The sequence below is a fragment of the Loxodonta africana genome, chromosome 7, assembly GCF_030014295.1.
Source record: "Loxodonta africana isolate mLoxAfr1 chromosome 7, mLoxAfr1.hap2, whole genome shotgun sequence".
NCBI lineage: Eukaryota > Metazoa > Chordata > Mammalia > Proboscidea > Elephantidae > Loxodonta > Loxodonta africana.
The window spans coordinates 81,315,300-81,338,321 of record NC_087348.1 but is presented as its reverse complement, the minus strand read 5'-3'; the positions used below and the strand labels follow the sequence as shown (position 1 = coordinate 81,338,321).

General features: G+C 38.8%; 1 protein-coding gene and 1 pseudogene across 1 annotated transcript; both read right to left on the bottom strand.

The window, feature by feature from the left end:
• Positions 1–3,426: 3,426 nt before the first annotated feature.
• LOC111748951 (olfactory receptor 56B34-like) lies at positions 3,427–5,569 on the bottom strand (annotated as a pseudogene).
• A 12,796-nt stretch (positions 5,570–18,365) lies between these two features.
• LOC100656837 (olfactory receptor 56B4-like) lies at positions 18,366–19,572 on the bottom strand. The gene has a single exon (XM_003422886.3). It carries the CDS (start codon positions 19,555–19,557, stop codon positions 18,601–18,603), a length of 957 nt encoding a protein of 318 aa, XP_003422934.2. The 5' UTR covers positions 19,558–19,572; the 3' UTR covers positions 18,366–18,600.
• Positions 19,573–23,022: the final 3,450 nt, after the last annotated feature.

The window sequence follows — 23,022 nt, the reverse complement described above, 5'->3', positions numbered from 1 at the left end:
ATCTTATCATTTTTCTATTGCTCTTTTAGTGGAAAATACTTGAGTTTTCCTCCTCTAACAAGTTCCTGCCTTACACAGGTTCTGGGTTTCAAAGGTTTTACAGTATAACCTTTTACAAGTTTTGCTGGCAATTTAAATTTTATAAGTTTTGGACATGCAAATATATAAATATATTATGTGGTTATATTTAAAAAAATAGTTCGTTCTATGGTTTTTGGTGCACAATAGGAGTCCTTAATCAAAAAGTTAATCATGGTATTCATGGAGGAAGGGTTCTATGAACTCTCTGAAATTACTTGGAATATTAGATTGTAAGTATGTTTTTCTGAGTAGAAGATCTATTACATTTTCATCAAATTCTCAAATAGTGACATTATTCCAAAGAAAAATGAATGATTTAGAAAACCATCTTCAATTCAGAATTTTGATTACTATTCATTTCTCTTTACTTTTTATTTATTTGTTTTTTACTGTTTTTAATGGTTAATGACAAAAAATGTAATCCATTTATCTTGAGTAGATTTTGGTTATAGGTGGAAGCATTTATTTATATTAAGTTATTGTTTTCCAAAGAGTTAAACAATAGTTTCAGTATCTTTCCCCCTTGATTATTGATCCCTGCCTTTGTAAACAGTATGTTCTTTTACTGACTGAGTCCAATTAACTTTGTTCTATTTTTTTAATCTGTGCAATATGATTAAAGTTCCATAGTAAGTAAACATTTCTAGATTTATAATGGATTTAACATACAATAAGCCTGTTTTCCACTTAATATTTTTTAATTTTAAAGCTGTCCTCAATATTTGCATTGCCAGATTCATCTCAAAATTCTTTTGTTGATTTCCAAAACATCCCAGTTTGATTATAATCATCTTAAATACAAAAATTAGTTTATAAAAAATTAACATCTTAAGAACATTAAATTTTCCTTCTTAATCAGCAATTTGAACTATCTCTTCTTTTATTTAACTTTTAGATGTCACAAAAGGCAATCTTTATACATGTCAACATTTCACATTGAGACTTTACTATATTTGAAATTTTTTGAGTGAAATTTTTTCTGGAGTGTATTTTCTAATTAATTGTTAATATATAGGAAAACTGCTGATTTTTGTTATTTTGCCCTGTATTCACCACTTTACTAAATATTGTCAGATATAAAAACTTTGTTGCTTGTCTCTTTGATTTTCTAGGAAGATTTTATAATTATTGTAAAAAAAAATGATAATTATTGATTCTCCTTTCCAAATATTATACTTGTTATCTATGTTTTATTTTGATCAGAACAAAGTGAAACAATAGCAATAGCAGCCAATCTCATTTTTTCCCTTTGGTTGATTTAATAAAAATATGTTAAAATTTTACATTGAGAATGATGTTGACTTTGTGTTATACAAATAAATCAGATTAATAAAGTATTCGATCTTAGATTGTTTAAGAGCATCAAATCACGAAAGGATCAAGCGTCATGACTGGCACTGTCTTCTTTTGTTTTGGGAACTTTTGATGTATAAATTCTTATCGTAGCACTATTTAACTTGGTCATTTACTCACCAAATTTTTACTGAGAGCCTCTTGTGTGCCTGACAATGTGGTAGTCACAGGGTTGCCTTTGCTTGTTTTTCTGTCTGCAGAGTCCCTCCTTCCCCAACAGGACTATATCAAAGTTCAGCTTCATTTATTTGACCTCTTCTCTAGACATGGTGCTTACCCACTGCACAGATGGAGAATATGAAGGAAGATTAAAAAAAAAGGCAAATTGAGCTAGCCAAGGATAGAGTGAGGCAGAGTCATAGAGCAGGACAAAATCCCAGGGACATGGACAACCTCCATCATCTCCACTCCCAGTGTCCATGTCACCTGCTGGCTTATTTACTACTGCAGGAGAGGCCATGAGAACACTCTCAGGCTGACGGTGCCTTTTGAGCTGCTTCCCTTCTTCTGGCTGTTGTTGCCTATGTTTGGCATTTTGTTTTCAGATTGGATCTCTCCTTTTTCTTACCACTCCTAATGTTTTGATTATAAATCAGAACCTTGAAATAATCTGGTCCTAGTCTGATGCTCTCTAGACCTATCCCATGGCACCCTACAGTTTCATTCAACAACCCCAGGACAGGTTGTTGTCTCACTTCAGCTGGAATGTCTCCCCAGTGACTTTGAAGGCTTATTTTCATCACTCCTGGGAACAGTCATACTCAGACCTAATCCCAGGGGCAGGTTTACCAGATGGACAGCTCTATCGGCTTGAATCATTAGAAGAAGTTGTGCTCTCCCTTTTGTCTAGGCTTGGTTTCCTCCTCGCTCTAGCAAGTAGAGTTATTCTGTTGTAACAGGGAATACATGTGTATAAAAGTCATCAGGCTGTACAAAATCACACAAGAAAAGCCACAGAATTTATGGGAGAATGGGATTAGGAGCTGTCGTAGGCTGGGTTCTCTGGAGAAGCAAAACCAGTAAAGTGTGTAAATACATAGACAGATAGAGATTTAATCAATGAAACAGCTCATGAGATTGTAGAAGCTGGGATATCCCAAGTCCATGGATCAAGATAGGGCCCTCTCTGAATTCACGCAGCCACAGAAGCTGGAGAACCCAAGATTGGCAGGTCGGAGAGCAGGGCTCCTGTTCACAGGCTGTGAAGGTCGACCAATTCCAAGATTGGCAGGCAAGACCGCAAGGTTTCTCCTGATTCAGGTAGCCGCAGGGGCTGGGGAACTCAAGATCGGCAGGTTGGGGAGCAAGACTCTTGCTTGCAGGCTGTGAAGATCGACGGACCCCAAGATCAACAGATAAGCAGCTAGCTCATGTCCCAAGAGGTCAGACAAGAGGCAGCTGCTGGATCCAGAACAAGTCAAAAACCTCGGCAAGGTGAGCAGGAAGAAAGGAGGCAGTGGAGGGTGGATAGATGAAGGTGGAGGGGTGGTGGGCTGCCACAGGCCCTCCCCGCATGAGTGTCACTCAGCAGTTTCCATCATGGGGGTGATCACACATCAGATTTCCACAGGGAAGTGATCATAACATTATACAACTGCCAAAACACTGAGAATCATGGCCCAGCCAAGTTGACACATAATCTTAACCATCACAGGAGCATAACATTCAGAAACTTCATCAGCAACACAAAAAAAGATAGAAAGCTAAAAAAAGAGACAAAAAAACCCCAAAAAACAAAAAAACCCAAAAAACAGAAACAACAGCAGCAAAGTTTTACACATGCTAAATGGTTAAGAAAAACACAAATAACTATGCTATCGCACACTGATTCATTCTCACATTGAATTGTTGCTTGGATTAGGGTTGGAAGCTGGAGGCTGTGATGGGTGCTGAGTCTATCATGTTGCTTCAGAGGCCTTTGGAGTTTATTTACCCTTTGGAACTTATTGAGATTTTCTTCATGGCACAGTGTTTTATGAATGTTTGAAAATGTTGTATGGCTAAACAAAAAGAATATATATTGTCTGTTTTACTGAGAACTTGGTCATAGAACATAAAGTCAGTATTCTTCACTTTTATACTACTAAAATCTTCATCTTGGGACCAGTTTTGGCCTTTCTGTTCTTATCTGAGCTCTTTCAGGGGTTTAAACGGAGTTGAACCCAGATTGTGATAAAAGGGTCTGCGTTATACAAATTTTGGCCTCAGCTGAGCTAACCACAACCTTATTCTCTTTTCTTAATTGATAGGCATATACTGAGAGCAAAACATCTCATGATAAAGCTATCACCCTGAATATAACCAATAGCTCAAGGTTTCAAATATCTGAGTTCATTTTGTTGGGATTTCTAGGCATTGATGAATGGCAGTGCTGGCTTTCTAGGTGCCAGTCTCCTCATTGTGATCAGTATCCAGCGTGAGTCTACCCTGCACCAGCTCATGTATCCTTAGTATCCTTACTGTAGTCAACATTGGCCTGCCTACCACCATCATGCCCACGATCCTGGCCATCATCTCTTTTGATGACAATGCTATTAGCCTCCCTCAGTGCTTTGCTCAGATCTATGCCATTCATTCTTTTATGGGCATGGAGTGAGGCACATTCCTCTGCAAGGCTTTGGATAGATTGTAGCCATTTACTATCCTCTTCAATACTCCTTCATAGTTACTGAAGTTTGGTAGTCAAATATACAGCATTCATTTTGCTCAGGAATGGACTATTGATCATCATCATCCTCGGTCCTGACGTCTTGACTTCCTTCCTATTTGACCTTTTGTAAGTATTTTAAATCAATGGCCTCATCTGTAAAATGCAAAGTGTAAAATAATAATTGTACTTGCTTCATAGGGCTGCTGTGGGGATTAAATGAGTTAGTACTTGTGAAATGCTTAGAACAGTGCCTTGCATGTAGTATATGCTATGTAAAATAAGTGAATTCATTTGAATCAATGTTCCTAGCAATTGAGAGGTAGGATTCTGACCCAGGACAATTGGCTCCAAATTCTGTGCTCTTTATGCAGTATTATATTTAATATTCTGTCATTTAAATTGGGTCACTTTATGGACACATCATCATCCAAATCAAGCACCCTCTGGAAACCCACTCTGACCTCTGGCTCCTAAGGGCATATGCCATAAGGGTTAAGGGCTGGGAGGATGACACTGTGCAGCGAATTGAGGAGACCAGGGATGAGGGGAACCCTTCTCTCCCTGCCAGGTGGATGACAGATATGATGGCTATATAGGAAAGAGAATGAGGATGAGTTGGGAGCTGCAGGTACTCAGGGTTTTTGGTGTTGCTTCAACAGAGTTCATCCTCAGCACTGAGCGAAGGATAAAAGCATAGGAAGCAAAGACCAGACCCATGTCACTCCCACCTATGACCCAGACCAAGACCAACTGGTGGAATCTATTAATGGTGATGTCATCACAGGCCAGACTGGTGACTCCCAAGTTAGAGCAGAGGCAGTGTTCAATCTCATTCCTGGAGCAGTAGAGTCGCTGAGAAGCCAGTACAGGCACTGGGATTGTCAATAGGCCATTCCTGAGCACCATGAATGCTGTACATTTGACTACAAAAGTTTCAGTAACTATGGAGGGGTATTGAAGAGGATAGCAAATAGCTATGTATCTATTCACAGTCATGCAGAGGAAGATGCCTGACTTCATGCTCATAAAATGTGAATGGTGTAAGTCTGAGTGAAGCATTCAGAGAGGCTGATGGACTTGGGAGGCTGATGGACTTGGCATCTAACCAGTTGATGGCAGCATGTTGGACATGAGAGTGGTGGCCTGGCCAATATCCACTACAGCCAGGACACCAAGGAATGGATACATGGGATGGCCCAGGGTAGGCTTATGGTGGATGGTGATGAAAATGAGGCACACCGAGAACTAAGAGGTAGAGAGGAGCCAGGAGCAGGGAAAGCCACTGTTGCCATTCATCAATGCCTGGAAATCCTAACAGAATGAACTCAGACACTTGAAACCTTCAGCTATTGGTTATACTCAGGGTGGTATCCATATCATGAGATGTCTCGATATACTATCTGCCTGTGAATTAAGGAGAAAATAGAGTAAGATTGTGGTAGATCAGCTGAGCCCAAATTTTGTACTGCTTTTTATCATAATTCATGTTCAACTCCATTTAAACCCTAGAAGGAGCTCAGATAAGAACAGAAAGGCCCAAAGAGATCCTAAGGTAAAAGCCCTATTTTTAGTAGAATAAAAGTGAAGAATTACTGACTTTATGTTCCTTAAGGGTAGATTTTTTGTATATGGGGACCATGGACACAAAACAGGAAACATGTACATTATGAAGAACCTGACTTTTCAAGAGGTAAAACTAGAGGGTAGAGGTGTTTCTTCCATTCTTGGGGATCTACAAGAAGAGAATAAATAGTGCTAATTAGAATCCCAACCATATTTTTTGTTGAAACAGTGCCTTGTCATTAGAAAATGGTTTCTGACAAAAACCATCTCATTTAATTATATAATATTATTATTTACATAAGAAGGTCCCTGGGTGGTACAAATGGTTTGCACTCTACTATTAACCTAAGTGTTGGCAATTTGAACCTACCGAGCAACACAATAAAGGCCTGGTGATCTTCTTCCATAACAATTTCAACCAGAAAAACCCTATGGAGCTGTTCTGTTCTGTAACACATGGGTTTGGAATCAACTCAGCAGGAACAGGCTTGGTTTCTTCTTAGTCACGTATGAGGAACCACAGGTTGAATGATTTGTCTACAAAAGAGTCATATATTGAAATCACTAACTAGTGACAAAGCTACAGCAAAAATTTTCATCTTTTGCGTTCAGTTTCAGTGCTCTTTCCAGTATATTGTCTCTAATACCCTTTAGATAATACTATTTGTTTCCTGTTTCAATTGTGAAAGCAATATTGAAGACATATTTAAAGTTATGTTTTCAAATAATCAATTTTACTAATAAAAAATATAAGGAGAGAAAATGATCAACAAACTTCCATCCACTTCCAGATTTTGTATGGCGTATGTTGGAAATGTAGGAGGCATTTTTTTGTACACAGGCATTTTTTCTTAATTTCATGGCTCACTCTTGAACCTTTCACACTTGGTCCTTCTTGCTCTTACATTCTTGAGTTCGTTCATACTTGCATGGTTGGCAAATATTTTCAAGTAATTGTATCAGAAAGTGCACTTGGGCAATATGCCTTGGGAATCCTTGCATGTGTGAGAATTTGTTACCTACATCTGTGAATAATGCCTTGCTTTGTCAAATATCTAGGTATCAGTATTTTCTTTTCCAGATCTCTGCCTTTGCTTCATTTAATAACGTTAAGCTCCATCCCTCCCCACCTCTGGGAAGAGTGAATGACTGTGCTATTTATTGATTATAATAAGCACATGCTGCCCATGAAATTGGTAAATAAAAAAAGAAAACAAAAATTATGAAGAAAAAATTACTGTAAATCAAAATAACATCAACCAAAGATAATGACAATTAACATTTTAGGATATTTAATTTTCAGCATTTTTCTTTGCAGTCTTTTTACACAGTTGAAATTTCATGTAAATGGAACTTTTCATTCTGTGTTTTTGCTTAACATAATACATATGAATTTCCCAGCGCATTGGGAAAATCTTTATAAACGTTATTTTGAATGACTGTGTTAGATGTTATCATATGGGATCTTTATAACACTCCCCCAAATTTTTGTTTGGTTTTATATGCTGCTTATGTAGTTTTTTTTTTTTTTAATTGTACCTTAGGTGAAGGCTTACAGAACAAACTAGTTTCTCATCAAACAGTACACACGTTGCTCCATGACACTGGTTAACAACCGATGACATATAAACACTCTCCCTTCTCAACCCTGGGTCCCCTATTACCAGCTTCCCTGTTCCCTCCTGCCTTCCAGTCCCTGCGCCAGAGCTGGTGCCCGACTTTAGTCTTCTTTTCTTCCATGGGCTTGTTCAATCTTTGGCTAAAGGGTGAACCTCAGGACTGACCTCATTACTGAGTTGAAAGGGTGTAGGGCCATACTCTCAGGGTTTCTCCAGTCTCTGTCAGGCCAGCAAGTCTGGTCTTTCTGAGTTAGAATTTTGCTCTACATTTTTCTCCAGCTCTGTCTGGGACCCTCTATAGTGATCTCTGTTATAGAAGTCAGTGGTGGTAACCAGGCACCATCTCATTCAGTCTGATGGGGGCCGTGATAGATGTGGTCCATTAGTCCTTTGGACTAATCTTTCCCTTGTATCTTTAGTTTTCTTCATTCTTCCTTGCTCCTGAAGGGTTGAGACCAATGAAGTATCCTAGATGGCCGCTCACAGGCTTGTAAGACCCCAGATGCTACTCACCAAAGTAGAAGGTAGAATATTTTTTAAATAAAATACGTTATGCCAATTGAGCTAGGTATTCCTGAGATCATGGTCCCCACAGCCCCCAGCCCAACAATTTGGTCCCTCAGGAAGTTTAGGTGTGTCAATGGAGCTACCATGACCTTGCCTTGTACAGGTTGTGCTGGCTTCCCCGGTGTTGTGTACTGTCTTACCCTTCACCAAAGTTTCCGCTTGTGTATTGTCTATTAAGTGTTTTTCCATTCTTACCCTCCTCCTCCCTCGTAACCATCAAAGGTTTTTTTTTATTACTATTTTTTATGTAAACCTTTTCATGAGTATTTACAGTAATGGTCTCATACAATATTTGTGCTTTTGTGATTGACTTATTTTACTCAGCATAATGTCCTCCAGATTCATCCATGTTATGAGACGCTTCACAGATTCATTGTTGTTCTTTATCATTGCATAATACTCCATTGTGTGTACGTGCCACAATTTGTTTCTCCATTCATCTGTTGATGGGCATCTAGGTTGTTTACATCTTTTTGCTATTGTGAACAATGCTGCAATGAATATGGGTGTACATATGTCTGTCTGTGCAATGACTGTTATTTCTCTAGGATATATTCCTAGGAGTGGGATTGCTGGATCATATGGTATTTCTATTTCTAGCTTCCTAAGGAAGCACCATATCATTTTCCAAAAAGGTTGTATCATTTTGCATTCTCACCAGCAGTGCATAGGAGTTCTGATCTCCCTGCCGCCTCTCCATTTATTTCCTGTTTTATTGATTTGTGCCAGTAATGCTAGGGTGAGATGGTATCTCATTATGGTTTTAATTTGCAATTCTCTAATGGCCAGAGATCGTGAGCATTTCCTCATGTGTCTGTTGGCCACTTGAATGTCTTCTTTGGTGAAGTGACTGTTCATTTCCTCTGTCCATTCTTTAATTAGATTATTTGCCTTTTTGTTGTAGAGGTGTTGGATTTTCTGGTAGGTTTTAGAGATTAGGACTTTGTCTGATTTGTAATAGCCAAAATTCTTTCCCCCAGTTTGTAGGTTCTCTTTTGGTGAGGTCTTTTGATGAACATAAATATTTAATTTTTAGAAGATCCCAGTTATCTAGCTTATCCTCTGGAGCTCCCATGTTGTTGGTTGTGGTTTGTATCCTGTTAGTGCTGTATATTAGTGATCCTATTTTTTTCTTCTATGAACTTCATGGTTTTTGGCTTTATATTTTGGTCTTCGATCCACTCTGAGTTAGTTTTTGTGTATGGTGTGAGGTATGGGTCCTGGTTCATTTTTTCTGCAGATGGACATCCAGTTTTGCCAACTCCATGTGATAAAAAGACTGTATTTTCCCCATTTGATGGACTTTGGGCCCTTGTCTAAGATCAGGTGACCACAGGTGGATGGATTTATATCTGGGTTCTCAATTCTGTTGCATTGGTCGATGTATCTGTCGTTGTACCAGTACCAGGCTGTTTTGAACCATAGCTGTATAGTAGGTTCTGAGGTCAGGTAGTCAGGGTCCTCCTACTTTATTCTTCTTCTTCAATAGTGCTTTACTTATCTGGGGCTTCTTCCTTTTCCATATAAAGTTAGTGATACGCTTTTCCATCTTTTTAAAGAATGTTGTTAGTATTTGGATCGGGATTGCATTGTATTTGTAGGTTGCTTTGGGTGGAACTGTCATTTTCACAATGTTGAGTCTACGTATCCATGAGCATGGTATGTTTTTCCATTTATGTAGATCTCTTTTGGTTCCTTGCAGTAGTGTTTTGTAGTTTTCTTTGTATAGGTCATGTTGAGGTTTATTCCCAAGTATTTTATTTTTTTTTTTTAGGAGCTGTTATAAATGGTGTTATTTTCCTGATTTCTTTTTCATCATTCTTTTTATTGGTGTATAGGAATCCAACTGATTTTTGTATGCTTATCTTGTATCTTGCTATCCTGCTGAATCTTTCTATCAGTTCCAGTAGTTTTCTTGCAGAGTCTTTTGGGTTTTCTCTGTGTAGCATCATATCATCTGCAAATAGGGAGAGTTTAACTTCTTCATTACCAGCTTGGATGCTCTCTATTTCTGTTTCTTGCCTTATTGCTCTAGCTAAGGCTTCCAACACAATGTTAAATAGGAGTGGTGATAAAGGGCATCCTTGTCTTGTTCCTGTTCACAAGGGGAATGTTTTCAGCCTCTCTCCATTAAGAATGATGTTGGCCCTTGGTTTTATATATAAGCCATTTATGAAGTTGAGAAATTTTCCTCCTATACCTATTCTATTGAAAGTTTTTATCTGGAATGGATGTTGGACTTTGTTGAATGCCTTTTCTGCATCGATTGAGATGATCTTGTGATTCATTGCTTTCTTTTTATTCATGTGGTGGATTACACTGATTGATTTTCTAATGTTGAACCATTCTTGCATACCTGGTATGAATCCTACTTGGTTGTGGTGTATTACTTTTTTGATATGCTGCTGGATTCTATTGGCTGGAAGTTTGTTGAGAACTTTTGCATCTGTATTCATGAGAGATATTGGTCTGTAATTTTTTTTTTTTCTGTGTTGTCTTTGCCTGGTTTTGGTATCATGGTTATGTTGGCTTCATAGGATGAATTCGGAAGTATTGCTTCCTTTTCTATGTTCTAAAGTAGTTTGAGTAGCTCTCCTCTGAATGTTTTATAGAATTTTCCACTACAGTCAACTGGGCCAGGGTTTTTTTTTAATTGGATTTTTTTTTTTAATTACCTTTTCAATCTCTTCTCTTGTTACGGATCTGCTCAGATTTTCAATATCATTTTGTGTTAGTTTGGGAGTGTGTTTCTGGAAATTTGTCCATTTCCTCTAGGTTTTCAGATTTGTTGGAGTACAGTTTTTCATAATATTCTGTTATGATCCTTTTTAATTCAGTTGGGTCTGTTGTAATATCTGGCATTTCATTTCTTATTTGGGTTATATGCGTTCTCTCCTGTTTTTCTTTTGTCACTTTGGCCAGTGACTTGTTGAGTTTGTTGATACTTTCAAAGAAAAAACTTTTGATTTTGTTGATTCTATTGCTTTTCTATTCTCTATTTCTTTTATTTCTGCTCTGATACTTATCATTTCCTTTTTTCTGGTGGCTGTGGGCTTCTTTTGCTGTTCTTTTTCTGTTTTTCAAGTTGTGTAGTTAATTTTGATTTTGCCCCTTTTTCCTTTTTGATGTGTGGATCTGTTGCTATAAATTGACCTCTGAGGACTGCCTTTCCTGTGTCCCAAAGGTTTTGGTATAAAGTGTTTTTGTTCTTGTTTCATTCTAGGAATTTTTTGATTCCATTGCTGATTTCTTCTATTACCCAGTGATTTTTAAGCAAGGTGTTATTCAATTTCCATGTAATTGATTTTTTTTTTACTTAGTCTTCCTGTTGTTAATTTCTACTTTGATGGCATTGTGGTCAAAGAAGATATTTTGTATTATTTCAGTGTTGTGGATTTTGCTGATGTTTGCTCTGTGGCCTAAGATGTGGTCTTTCCTGGAGAATGTTCCATGTGCTTTGGAAAAGAATGTGTACTTTGCAGCTGTTAAGTGGAGTGTTCTATATATATGTCTTTGAGATCAAGTTGGCTGATTGTGCTCTTTAGCTCTTTTGTATCTTTGTTGAGTTTCTTTCTAGATGTTTTGTCCTTTACCGAGAATGGTGTGTTGAAGTGCTCTACTACTATTGTGGAACTGTTAATTTCTCTTTCCAGTGCTGTTAAAGTTTGTTTTATGTGTTTTGGAGCCCTGTCATTTGGTGCCTAGATGTTTACTATGGTTAAGTCTTCAGGATGGATTGTCCCTTTAATCAATATATAGTGCCCTTCTTTGTCTTTCATGGTGGATTTTGTTTTAAAGTCTATTTTATCTGAGATTAGTATTGCCACTCCTGCTCTTTTTTGGTAGTTATTTGCTTTTGCTTGATATATTTTTTCCATCCTTTGATTTGTAATAAATTTGCACCTTTGATTCTAAGGTGTGTCTCTTGCAGACAGCATATTGATGGATCCTGTTTTTTAAATCCATTCTGTCACTCTGTGTCTCTTTAGGGGTACCTTTTTTTTAGGTTGTTTACATTCAGTGTAATCATTGATAGGTGTGAGCTTATTGCTGCCATTTTGTAGTGCTTTTATTTGTGGTGCTAACATTTCCTTTGTTCCTCTTACTCTCCTGTGCTGAGTTCCTGTTGTTTGTGGATTTCTTTTTCATTTTTGTAGGCTTTGTTTTTATTGAGACTTTGTTTTTCTTCTTTATTTTGAAGAATAGATTTGTTCACTTTCTTTGTGGTTACCTTGAAATTTACCTTTATCTTCCTAGGTTTGAACCAGTCTATTATTACTGGGTATCACCTTGCCTTCTTCTCCATTAGAAAGTCCTATACCTACACCATTTATTCTCTCTTTTATTGTTCTGACATTCTAGTCATTTACAGTTTAACCTCTCTGGTTCCTTTTTGTAATTCTTTTGGTTTTTGATAGTCCTTGAGAGCTCATTTCCTATGTTTGTATCTGGCTGGTACAACCTTGTGTCCTGGATTTGGGCTGTGGTCTGATGTTTTTTGTTCTGAGACAGAATGACTCCCTTTAATAATTCTTGCAGGTTTGGTTTGGTCTTTACGTATCCCCTTAATTTCTGTTTATCTGGAAATGTCCTAATTTCACCAACATATTTGAATGAGAGTTTTGCAGGATATATTATTCGTGGTTGGCAATGTTTTTCTGTCAATGTTTTATATATATCATCCCATTGCCTTCTTGCCTGCATAATTTCTGCAGAGTAATCAGAATTTAGTCTTATTGTTTCTCCTCTGTATGTGACTTTTGTTTTTCTCAAGCTGCTCACAGGATTTTTTTTCTTTGTCTTTGGTTTTAGCAAGTATGATTATGATATGCCTTGATGTTTTTCTTTTGGGGTCTGTCCTATATGGGGTTCGTTGAGCTTCTTGAATTGTCAGCTTTTCATCATTCATGATATTAGGGAACTTTTCTGCCAGGAATTCTTCAATGACCTCTCTGTGTTTTCTGTTTTCCCTCCCTGTGGTTGAACTCTGATCACTAGCAAAAATTTGCATTTGACTGTATCTCACATAATTCTTAGGGTTTCCTCATTTCTTTTTTCTGATTTTTCCTCAAGCACAGTTGTAGCCCAGTGTTTGTCTTCAATTTCACTAATAGTTTCTTCCATCATTTCAAACTTGTTCCTCAGTCCTTCTATGACACTGTCCATTTCTGAAATCTCATTGTTTACCTTTTGGATTTCTAATTGTTGTTTTTGTATGGTTTCTAGTTGTGAATTTATTTTGACATTTTGTTCCTGTATTATTTTCCTGAGTTTTACCAATTTTTTGTCTGTATTTTCCACAAATTTGTTTGCCTTTGCCATAAATTTGTCTACTTTTCCCTCATTTTTGTCTGCTTTTAGCTTCAACTTTTGGATAGTTCTGAATATTAGAGATTTGAATTCCACGTCAGGTAGCTCTACTGCCTTTCGTTCTACTGGAAAGTTATCTGGTGTTTTCTTTTGGATGCCTGCTGGAACTATCTTATCCTATTTTTTTTTTTATGTTTTCGTATAGCCTGCAGTCTTTGGGACATTCAGTAGTTATTTCCTTCATTTAGTGATTGTAGATTTGTTTGTTTCATGCTTTATTTTATTTTATTTGGTTACGTCTGAGCAGGTAGGCTCTGCATTCTTTGTCATTTGCTTGTCTGCAGTCATGATATTTTTCACCTCCTTGTCCAACGGGCAGAGCCAGTCACTGAAGTATGGTGCAGCAGGGTGGGTCCAGCTGAAGGGGCAGGGCTGGGAAGGGTTGTTTTTGGTACGTACTAGGGCTGACAGGGCAGGCCAAGAATCAGTGATGGGCAGGTTCTGGTAGGCTGTGCCTGTGCTGCTCGGAGGTGTGATGTTCAGTGTAGGGTGCAGGTAGGCAGGAAAGAGGGGGGAAATTGTGATGTATGGAGCTAGTATGGGTATAGGAGAGAGAAGAGAGAAATAGGAGCCAAAAACAAACAAAGGGAAAGAAACACACACAAACACCCCAAAAGAAAAGAGTACAAAGGGAGCTTGTCATTGGAATGGAGAGATGAGAACCCGAGAAATAGAGGGAAGGAAAAAAAGAAAAGGGAAAAAAAGAAGAAGAAAACGAGATAAAAATTTGGAAAAGAAAAAAAAATTAGAAAAGAAAATCCCCCAGGGGTCCCACCAGTGTGGCTGCGAAAACTGGGGAAGTCTCCCAGGTCGTGCAATATAGCCTGGCTAGTTTTTTTTTTTAGAAGGGGTATAGATGTCACATAGCATCAGGTATTCAGGAGATTGGAAAAGAAGGTAAGTACAGAGAGACGAGAACTGAGAAATGAAGAAAGACAGAAAGGGTAAAAGAGAGAAGGAAAAAAGAAAGAAAAGAAATGTCCCCAGGGATCCTGCCTATGGGTCTGCATAGACTGGGGGAGTGGCTCCTAGGCCGTGCAGCGCAGTCTGGCTAGAAGGGGCTCCCAAGTGCAAAAAGGAAAAGAAAACCAACCAACAAACAGAACAATGCAAACAAAACAAAACAAGCAAAACAAAAACAAAAATAAAAAACCCAGGGATCCCACCAGTGTGGTGTCACAGGCTAGGGAAGTAGATTCTCAAAACAAAACAAGCCAAAAAAAGAGAAAAAAGGCCCTGGAGATCCCACCAGCCTGATGTTGTGGGCCGGGGGAGTGGATCCCCAGTCGAGCAGGGCTTCATAGCATTTCAAGAAGAAGCAAAGATGGCACCCAGAGCCAAGTGTTTGAAAGAAAGGAGGTGGAGGTACTGGGAGGCACAGGAGAAACCAAACGAGACAGAAAGAAGCTGCATCATCTCAGAGAACCGACTAGTGTGGACAGGGAGAATCCAAGTGGCCCAGGGCAGAAGCAGCTGTCTCCTGGCCAAGAGACTGTTGCTGGCAGGAAGCAAAGGAGGCCTAAAGGGGAGGTGAAGAAGGGTGTGAGTTAGGAAGGTATATATTGCTTGTTACTGGGTGCTCTGTCTCCTGTTGGGAACTTTGTGAAGCTGCTTTCCTGTAATCCCTGTCTGCCTATCAATGATGTGGGTAGGGCAAACCCAAGCCGCGGGGACACTGCACTTCCTGGCCGGCCAAGCCACCGCAGCCAGCTAGGAAACTCAGAGGTAGAGCAGCAGGAAGAGAATGGGAGGTGGGAAAGCATGTATCGCTGGTTACCAGGTGCTCTCTCTCCTGCTGGGAGCTCCATGAAGCTGCTTTCCTGTGCTCCTTGTCAGCCAATCTCGAAAAGGAGTCCCAGATGGTGAATCCGTGCTGTGTTAGCTGAAAAGGAACCTCAGCAAATATCTCTCCTCGATCTCAGTCCTCTGTTAATTTCTTCTTCCATTCATTGTTTGGTTGAGTTCTTTATCTCCTCATTTGACACTCTGGGTTCCAGGAGTGATGTTTGTCTCTGCTTTACTTAGTTTTTTGGGTCTTTGCTGTGGAGGGACGGCATGGTGTTTCTGTTTATGGCTGAAGTTGGCTGGAAGTCCTTATATAGTTTTTTGAGCCCTGGTGGCTTAATGATTAAAAGGTTGCCTGCTAACCAAAATGTTGGCAGTTAGATTCCACGAGCTGCAGTTCTACTCTATCCTATAGGGTAGCTATGAGTTGGAATTGACTTGATGGCAATGGGTTTGGTTACAGGTTGTATGTAATTTTTTGTATATACGTAATTTTATTGCCTGGAGTTGAAATATTGAAGGATTCTATGGGGAAAACATTAAATGACGCAGGAACCATCAGAAGAAGATGGAAGGAATACACAGAGCCACTATACTAAAAAGAATTGGTTGATGTTCAAACATTTCAGGAGGTATAGCATATGATCAGGGACGAATGGCACTGAAGGAAGAGGTTCGAGCTGCGCTTAAAGCATTGGCAAAAAGCAAGGCTCCAGGAATTGACAGAATACCAGTTGAGATGTTTCAAGAAATGGACCCAGCACTGGAAGTACTCACTCGTCTATGCCAAGAAATCCTGAAAACACCTACCTGGCCAACCCACTCAAAGAGATCCATATTTTTGCCCATTCCAAATTATTGAACAATATCATTAATAACACACAAGTAAAATTTTACTGAAGATTATTCAAGAGTGGTTGCAGCAGTATAGAGAATGGCCAGAAATTCAAGCCAGATTCAGAAGAGGACATGGAACCAGGGATATCATTGCAGGTGTCAGATGAAGCTTGGTTACAAGCAGAGGATAAGCAGAGAATACCAGAAAGATGTTTACCTGTGTTTTATTGACCATATAAAGGCATTTGACTCGTGTATATCATAACAAATTGTGGTTAACTTTGTGAAGAATGAGAATTCCAGAATATTTAATTGTGCTCATGAGGAACCTGTACATAGACCAAGAGGTAGTTGTTTGAACAGAACAAGAGAATACTGCATGGTTTAAGGTCAAGAACAGTTTCTGTCATGGTTGTAGCCTTTCATCATACATATGCAATATGTATGCTGAGCAAATAATCTGAGAAGCTGGACTATATGAAGAATGGGGCATCAGGATTGGAGGAAGACTCATTAACAATCAGCTAAATGCAGATGATACAATCTTGCTTGATGAAATTGAAGAGGACTAGAAGCAGCTGCTGATGAAGATCAAAGACTACAGCTTTCAGTGTGGATTGCACCTCAACATAAAGAAAACAAAAATGCTCACAACTGGACCAATAAGCGACATCATGATAAATGGAGAAAAGATTGAAGTTGTCAAAGATTTCATTTTATTTGTATCGCAATCTGTGGCCATGGAAGCAGCAGTCAGGAAATCAAAGGATGCATTGCAGTGGGAAAATGTGCTGCAGTATGTGTTAAAAAGCAAAGATGTCACTTTGAGGACTAAGATGCAAGAGACCCAAAAACACATGGCCATTCAGCTGATTCCGAGGCATAGCAAACCTTTTTGGACTGCGTAGAACCAACCCATAGAGTTTCCAAGGAGTTGCTGGTGGATTTGGACTGCCAACCTTTTGTTTAGCAGCTGAACGCTTAACCATTGCACCACCAGGGCTCCATATTTTACAAGCATTAGCCTCTCATAATTTTTTTTATGTCTCATTGAATCGTTGAAAATCCATGATCAATATAAAATAAGTGTGACTCCATAGAACTTCAGTTTGTTGCTTAAATTTAATGGGAATTCAGGTAGAATTCACATTAAGTATGCTTTTTTGGTTGTTTTTAAAGTTACATGTCTTTTGTCAAATATAATGAATTTTTCTTTTGTTTTTTAAGGTGTTTTAGTTGATGCCAATGATTTTTACATCAATTATATATATATATATCAAATATATATAATTTTCACCCTAATCTCCCTAACTCATAATGTTTCTTTTATATTTTTCCTTTACTTTTCTTTCATTGTTTCATCTTTGGTAGTTTATTAACTCCCAGTTCCCCAGTACTCTCTTCATCTGTGTTATTGAATACCAATGATTCTCGAAACTTTTTTTTTGTTTTGGAAATCTTGGATCTAGAATTTATTATTCTAGACCCTTTGGCTTATCATTATTAATTGAACCTTTTTACCAAGAGTCTCTTACGTATCATTGTGAAATGTTTGCTTTTCTCTTTGTTTTGTGAATGATTTTGTTTTGTTTCATTATGTTTTATTTGCAGTTTTCCTACTGGAACGTTCCATTTTCTTGAGTGTGACCACCTTAGAGCTCAGAGCTTATTTCTCTCCTGTTTCCTTCTCTACTTCTACCCCGCTGGACCAGCTGCCTGTGTTCAGGCTTTTGTTGTTCAGAAAAGATCCCCAGTTTTTCTTGCCATCCCTGGAGTCTGGATTTTAGAAAATTAGATCCCTTAGACGCCCTGGTCCTGTTTCCTGTTGTGCTGCTCTCTAGGCCCTCCCCAGTCTATTCCAAGAATCTTCCAGGGCCTAATGATTTTTACTTTGCAATGGGGAAAGGACCTCATTGCTCTCAGGATTTGTCCAAGTGATTCTTGGGGGCAGATCCATTCAGCCTGGTCCCAGGGCAGCCCCACCAGATAGACAGCTTTCCATTTCAGGCTCCCCAGGCTTAATATATCCCTCTCTGTTGAATAATGCCTATAATTATAGGAAGATTCTGAAGTCTACCCAACTCAAAATATACCTTTTCTTTCCAGAGCTTACCCCTATCTTAGAACCTCTGGCAACATTCTTTAAGCAGCAAAATCTAGCCTTGTAGTTCCACGTGAGCTATGGCTGCTAACAAAAATGTTGGCAGTTTGAATCTACCAGGCACTCCTTGGAAACCCTATGGGGGCAGTTCTACTCCGTCCTACAGGGTAGCTATGAGTCAGAATTGAATCAATGGTGATTGGTATTATTGTTTTATTAGTTCCATGTAACCTTACGCCCTAAGCATAGTAACGTAAAACAACAACTCTTTTATTGCATTCATATATTCTTTGGGTCAAGAATTCAAAAAAAGCCACAGTGTGGATGGCTTACTTCTACTCCATGATTTTCTGTAGCCTCAGCTTGGAAGACTCGAACAGTTTGGTTGATCAAATGTCTAGAGGCTGGAAAAATTTGAATGTCTCATCTCAGGGTGGCATCAGCAGTCAGGGACACTTTGTTTTTCTGCTCTTACCTAGTCACTTATTTTCTAGGTAATAGGAAATTTCATTGTAATTTTAATATGCATATTTTGATTAGTGAGATTTACAGTTTCACAATTTCACTGGTCATTTTATTCCTAGTTAGAGGTGAAGGCAGAATCACAACACAGCAGTGTTGAGAAATAAACCTCTGTGTTTCATTCAGGTCTTCATGGTTTCCTACAGCTGGAGTTACTTGGTGGACCCATCTTCACCCAGCCTAAGTAGCCTCTGGAAGCCCAGCCTGAGCTCCTGCATCCTGAGTGCATAGACCATGGGGTTGAGTGCAGGAGGGATGACATTGTGCAGCACGTTAAGGAGTACGGGGATGAGGGGAAACTTTTTCTCTGCTAGATGTGTGACAGACAGCACAATGATAATTGAGTAGAAGAAGAGGATTAGGATGAGGTGGGAGCTGCAGGTGTTCAGAGCTTTGGACATTCCTTCTGCTGAGTTCAGCCTCAGCACAGAGCGGAGGATTAGAGCATAGGAAGAAAACACCAGAGCCATATCACTCCCAACCAGGATCCATGCTAAGACCAGTTGATAAAATTTGTTCACAGTGATGTCATCACAAGCTAGGCTGATAACTCCCAAGTTAGAGCAGAGGCAGTGCTCAATCTCATTCCTGGAGCAGTAGTGTTGCTGAGCAGCTAGGACAGGCACTGGGATGGTCAACAGGCCATTCCTGAGCACCATGAATCCTGTGACTTTGACCACAAAAGCTTCAGTAACTATAGAGGGGTATCGAAGGGGGTGACAGATGGCTACATATCTGTCCACTGCCATGCAGAGGAAGATGCCAGATTCCATGCACAAGAAGTAGTGGATGGCATAGATTTGAGCAAAACACTCAGGGAGGCTGATGGCCTTGGAGTCAAACCAGAAGATGGCCAGAATCTTGGGCATGATAGTGGTGGCCAGACCAATATCTACCACTGCCAATATTTCCAGAAAATGATACATGGGCTCATGTAGTATGGGCTCATGTTGGATGGTGATCATGATGAGGAGATTGGCACCAAGAGCTAAGAGGTAGAGTAGAGCCAGGGGCAGGGCGAGCCAGTGCTGCCAATTGTGAATGCCTGGGAGACCCATCAGGATGAACTGGGAAACCTGAGGGCTGGAACTGTTGATGGAGGTGAACATGGCACAGGTGCTCTACTCTCAGTTTCTGTCCCTAAAACTGAAAGAGGAAGAAAGTTGTGTTTGAAAGCACAGCTTAAGACCGTGATTAGAGACCACCCTCTAACGACCCAGGTCCTTTTGTTTATGACTGACCCTAAAATTTTCTTTGAAATATTCTACAGAGGAGCAACAAAGAAAGCCAAAGTAAATTTTAAACAGAAAGGTTGAAATAGCTATTTATCATCTTCACTTGTATGTCTAATAAAAAATAAGCAGGTCCAGATCTATCAACAACAATTTTACTACTAATAGATAATAAATACTAATATTTGGTTTATACTTCCATTTTTCTGGTTTTATTTTTAAGCAGTTTATATCATTATATAGAGATACATTTTTATCTTGCCTTTGTCTTAGAGTTCTAAGATAGAAAGCAAGTACTCAATAAAGAAGTTTTGTATGGACGAATAAATGAACCAAAGACTTACTAGTATCATTAAAAACTATTTGTTACCTTAATTTTAACAGCTACCTTATATTTTTATATTTGGTTATTCTATATTTATTGCCCAAAATAATGCTACTAATCTTTGCGAGCTAGTCACATTATTTCCTTTGAATAGAATTTCAAGTGATGCAACAGCAATCTATACAGAGGGTATAACCACATAAATTTTATTTTCAATAGTATTTCAATTTTAAGATGTAATACGTGCAAATGGTAAAAATTCAAATAAACTGAAAAATATAAACAATGGAAGGACCCCCATGCTTGAACCTCCCAGGATATTTTTCTTTTCACCAGAAGCATCCAGTAATATGTTTCTTGAGGATACTTCCAGAGATAGCTTTTGCATGGACAAGAATATACATGCATATTTTCTCATAAAAGACAAAAACAAATGTTAGCATATTAATCATATCCTTGTTTTCTTTCCTTTCCTTTTCTTTTTTAACTTAATTATCTTAGAAAATGTTCCCTAACAGCATGTGTAGGTATACCTGATTGTTATGTTGCAAGATTTTCTACCATATGGTAGGGGAGATTCTTACTAATAACTTTAAATAATTGCTTTTTAAATAAAAAAAGGCTGGTTATAGTTTTTTTGGGTGTTATATTAAACATATAAATCAATTATGGTCTGTAAACAGTTGACTCTGCATTATGCCATTGATTATTTCTATTCAGAAATCTCATGCTTTTTCCTTTACATCATAGGACTCTCACAATTAAAAAACAATATACATGTACATATTATTTCTAGGTGTTTTTGGAATTTTTTCCATTTTATTACTTTTTCCCTCTTTGTATCTTCTAGCTAGTTATTGTTACTTAAGAAATATTCTTCTGATTATTATTTTTAATAACATTCTCCAAAATACAGTTATTTACAATACTCACCAAAGCTAACAGCTTTTCAGTAAGTTCTCCCTCTTGGATTTTGCTTTTTGGTAAAATGTATTACTTACTATTACAATAACTTTGAATCATGTATGCCCTTATTTTTATTTTGCATCTTCTTAAATTGTTTAGAATTTTCAAAACAGTATAAAAGATCCGTGAGAGCCAGCATCCTTATTTGGCTCTGGACTTTAAAGAGCCTCTAGAATTCTCTCTTAAGTGTGGTATTGGCTGCTGCTTTTTTGTTAAATCATCTTTATGAATTTAGGCAATTTGACATTCACATCTAGTTTTCAACTGAAAATAAAATCAGAAATGGGTGAGTTCAATGACTACCTCTTTTCAGGAGTCTTAAGTCCACAACGTAAAATGAAAGCTCTCCTGATTTCCCTAGTCCCTTGGAGCCTTGGAGGTGCAGTGGTTAAGAGCTGGGCTGCTAACCAGAAGTTTGGTGGTTCTAATTCACCAGCCCCTACTTGGAAACCCTTCTGGGCAGTTCTACTCTTGCCTATAGGGTCGCTATGTGTCAGAATCCACTGGATGGCAATGATTTTGGTTTGGTCTTTTGTTCAGCATTTACAGAGTGCCTTCTCTGGGTCAGATCTCATGAGTCGGGGGTTTAGCTGCACTTTCCTATGGTAGGGAGTCCCATTCTCACACATCCAGAGGAGAGCTCATTCTCATTCTTTTCACTTGTTCTCCAGTCTTCAGGTCTTTGTCTCTGCACAGGTGAAGATCTTGAGGGAAAAGAGGGCCAGAATAGGAAGAATCAAACTAAGGAAGTACATTGAGAAAACCAAGGATGGAGGAGAAAGAGAGGCAAAGGCAATCAGGACAGAGATTAGAAACACAGAACAAGGAAACTGGCTCCTACCCCTCACCTCTGGCCCCTTGGTTGCTCCCTGCAGGAATGTCCAGGAGAGATCCTTTTTGAATGGAACTGTCTTGTCTTCCATAGCTGCTGTTATTCTATTGGCTACAACTCTTTTATGTCTTTGTTGCTGAGCTCATCTCTCTCTCTCCCCTGGGGCCTAGGCTGTTGTACAAATTGGAGCCCTGAGATGCCCTGAAACTTCTTTGCTACTCCTTAGGTCCTTCATGAGCCTCTCTCTAATCTTTTTCCTAAATGCCCAAGCCTTGGTGATTTTACACTGTAGCCTCAAATGGACCCCTGATCTTACAGGTTCATCAAGCTCAGCTTAAGGAACAGAGTACTCAGCCCCCAGTCTCATGGAAAGCCCTATTAGATGGGCAGCTCTGTGGTGTTGAAGGGTTAGGAAGAGGTGTTCCTCCTCCTGTTTCAGTCCCTGAATGCCTGTCCTTCCCTCTCCAACATCTAGGCCTCCCTTCACTCTCTTTAGGGAATATAATGCAGTGGTTGTATCTTTTCTGCTTTATGTTTTACCACTTCTATATAAAAAATGCAGAGGCCTCCTTGGCTAGATATCTCCTCTTTGCTCCTTCAGATCTATTTCTCAGAGATGTTAAACTCTATGGGCTCCCCTGCCCTCTTGGAGCCTGAAAAGTTGGTTGTTTGAACTTACTCAGAAGCTTCTCAAATGAAAGTCTTGGCGATCTGCTTCTGAAAGGTCCCATCCTTGCAAACCTGATGGAGTGCAGTTCTATTCTGCACAGTAGGAGTCACCATCAGTCCAAGCTGATTTGGTGGCAACTAATAACAAAAACAGAGTTCAACCAAAAGGTTGGCAGTTCGAATCCACCAGCTGCTTCTTGCAAACCCTACGGGGCAGTTCTACTCTGTTCTATAGGGTTGTTATGAGTTTGAATTCACTTGATGGCAATGGGTTTGGTTTTTGGTTTGGAATAACAATGATAGGATATAACAAATAAAGTTACAAACCAAAAATACAATAAAACTGGCTTTTATATTTGCCCATGAATTTACCTTTACTGGACACCTTTACTTTTTCATATGACTTCAAGTTGCTGTCTAGTGTCCTTTCATTACAACTAAAGGGACTTCTTTTTAGCATTTCTTGTAGAATAATAGAGGGGAAAACAATAGAAAAAACTCCACCTCTTGCAGTCTTTGTGGATTGGCTCTGCACTGGGACACTCCTTCA

Excerpts from the sequence above, each read along its gene's own strand:
- LOC100656837 (XM_003422886.3), bottom strand. The coding sequence starts at position 19,557 with ATGTTCACCTCCATCAACAGTTCCAGCCCTCAGGTTTCCCAGTTCATC.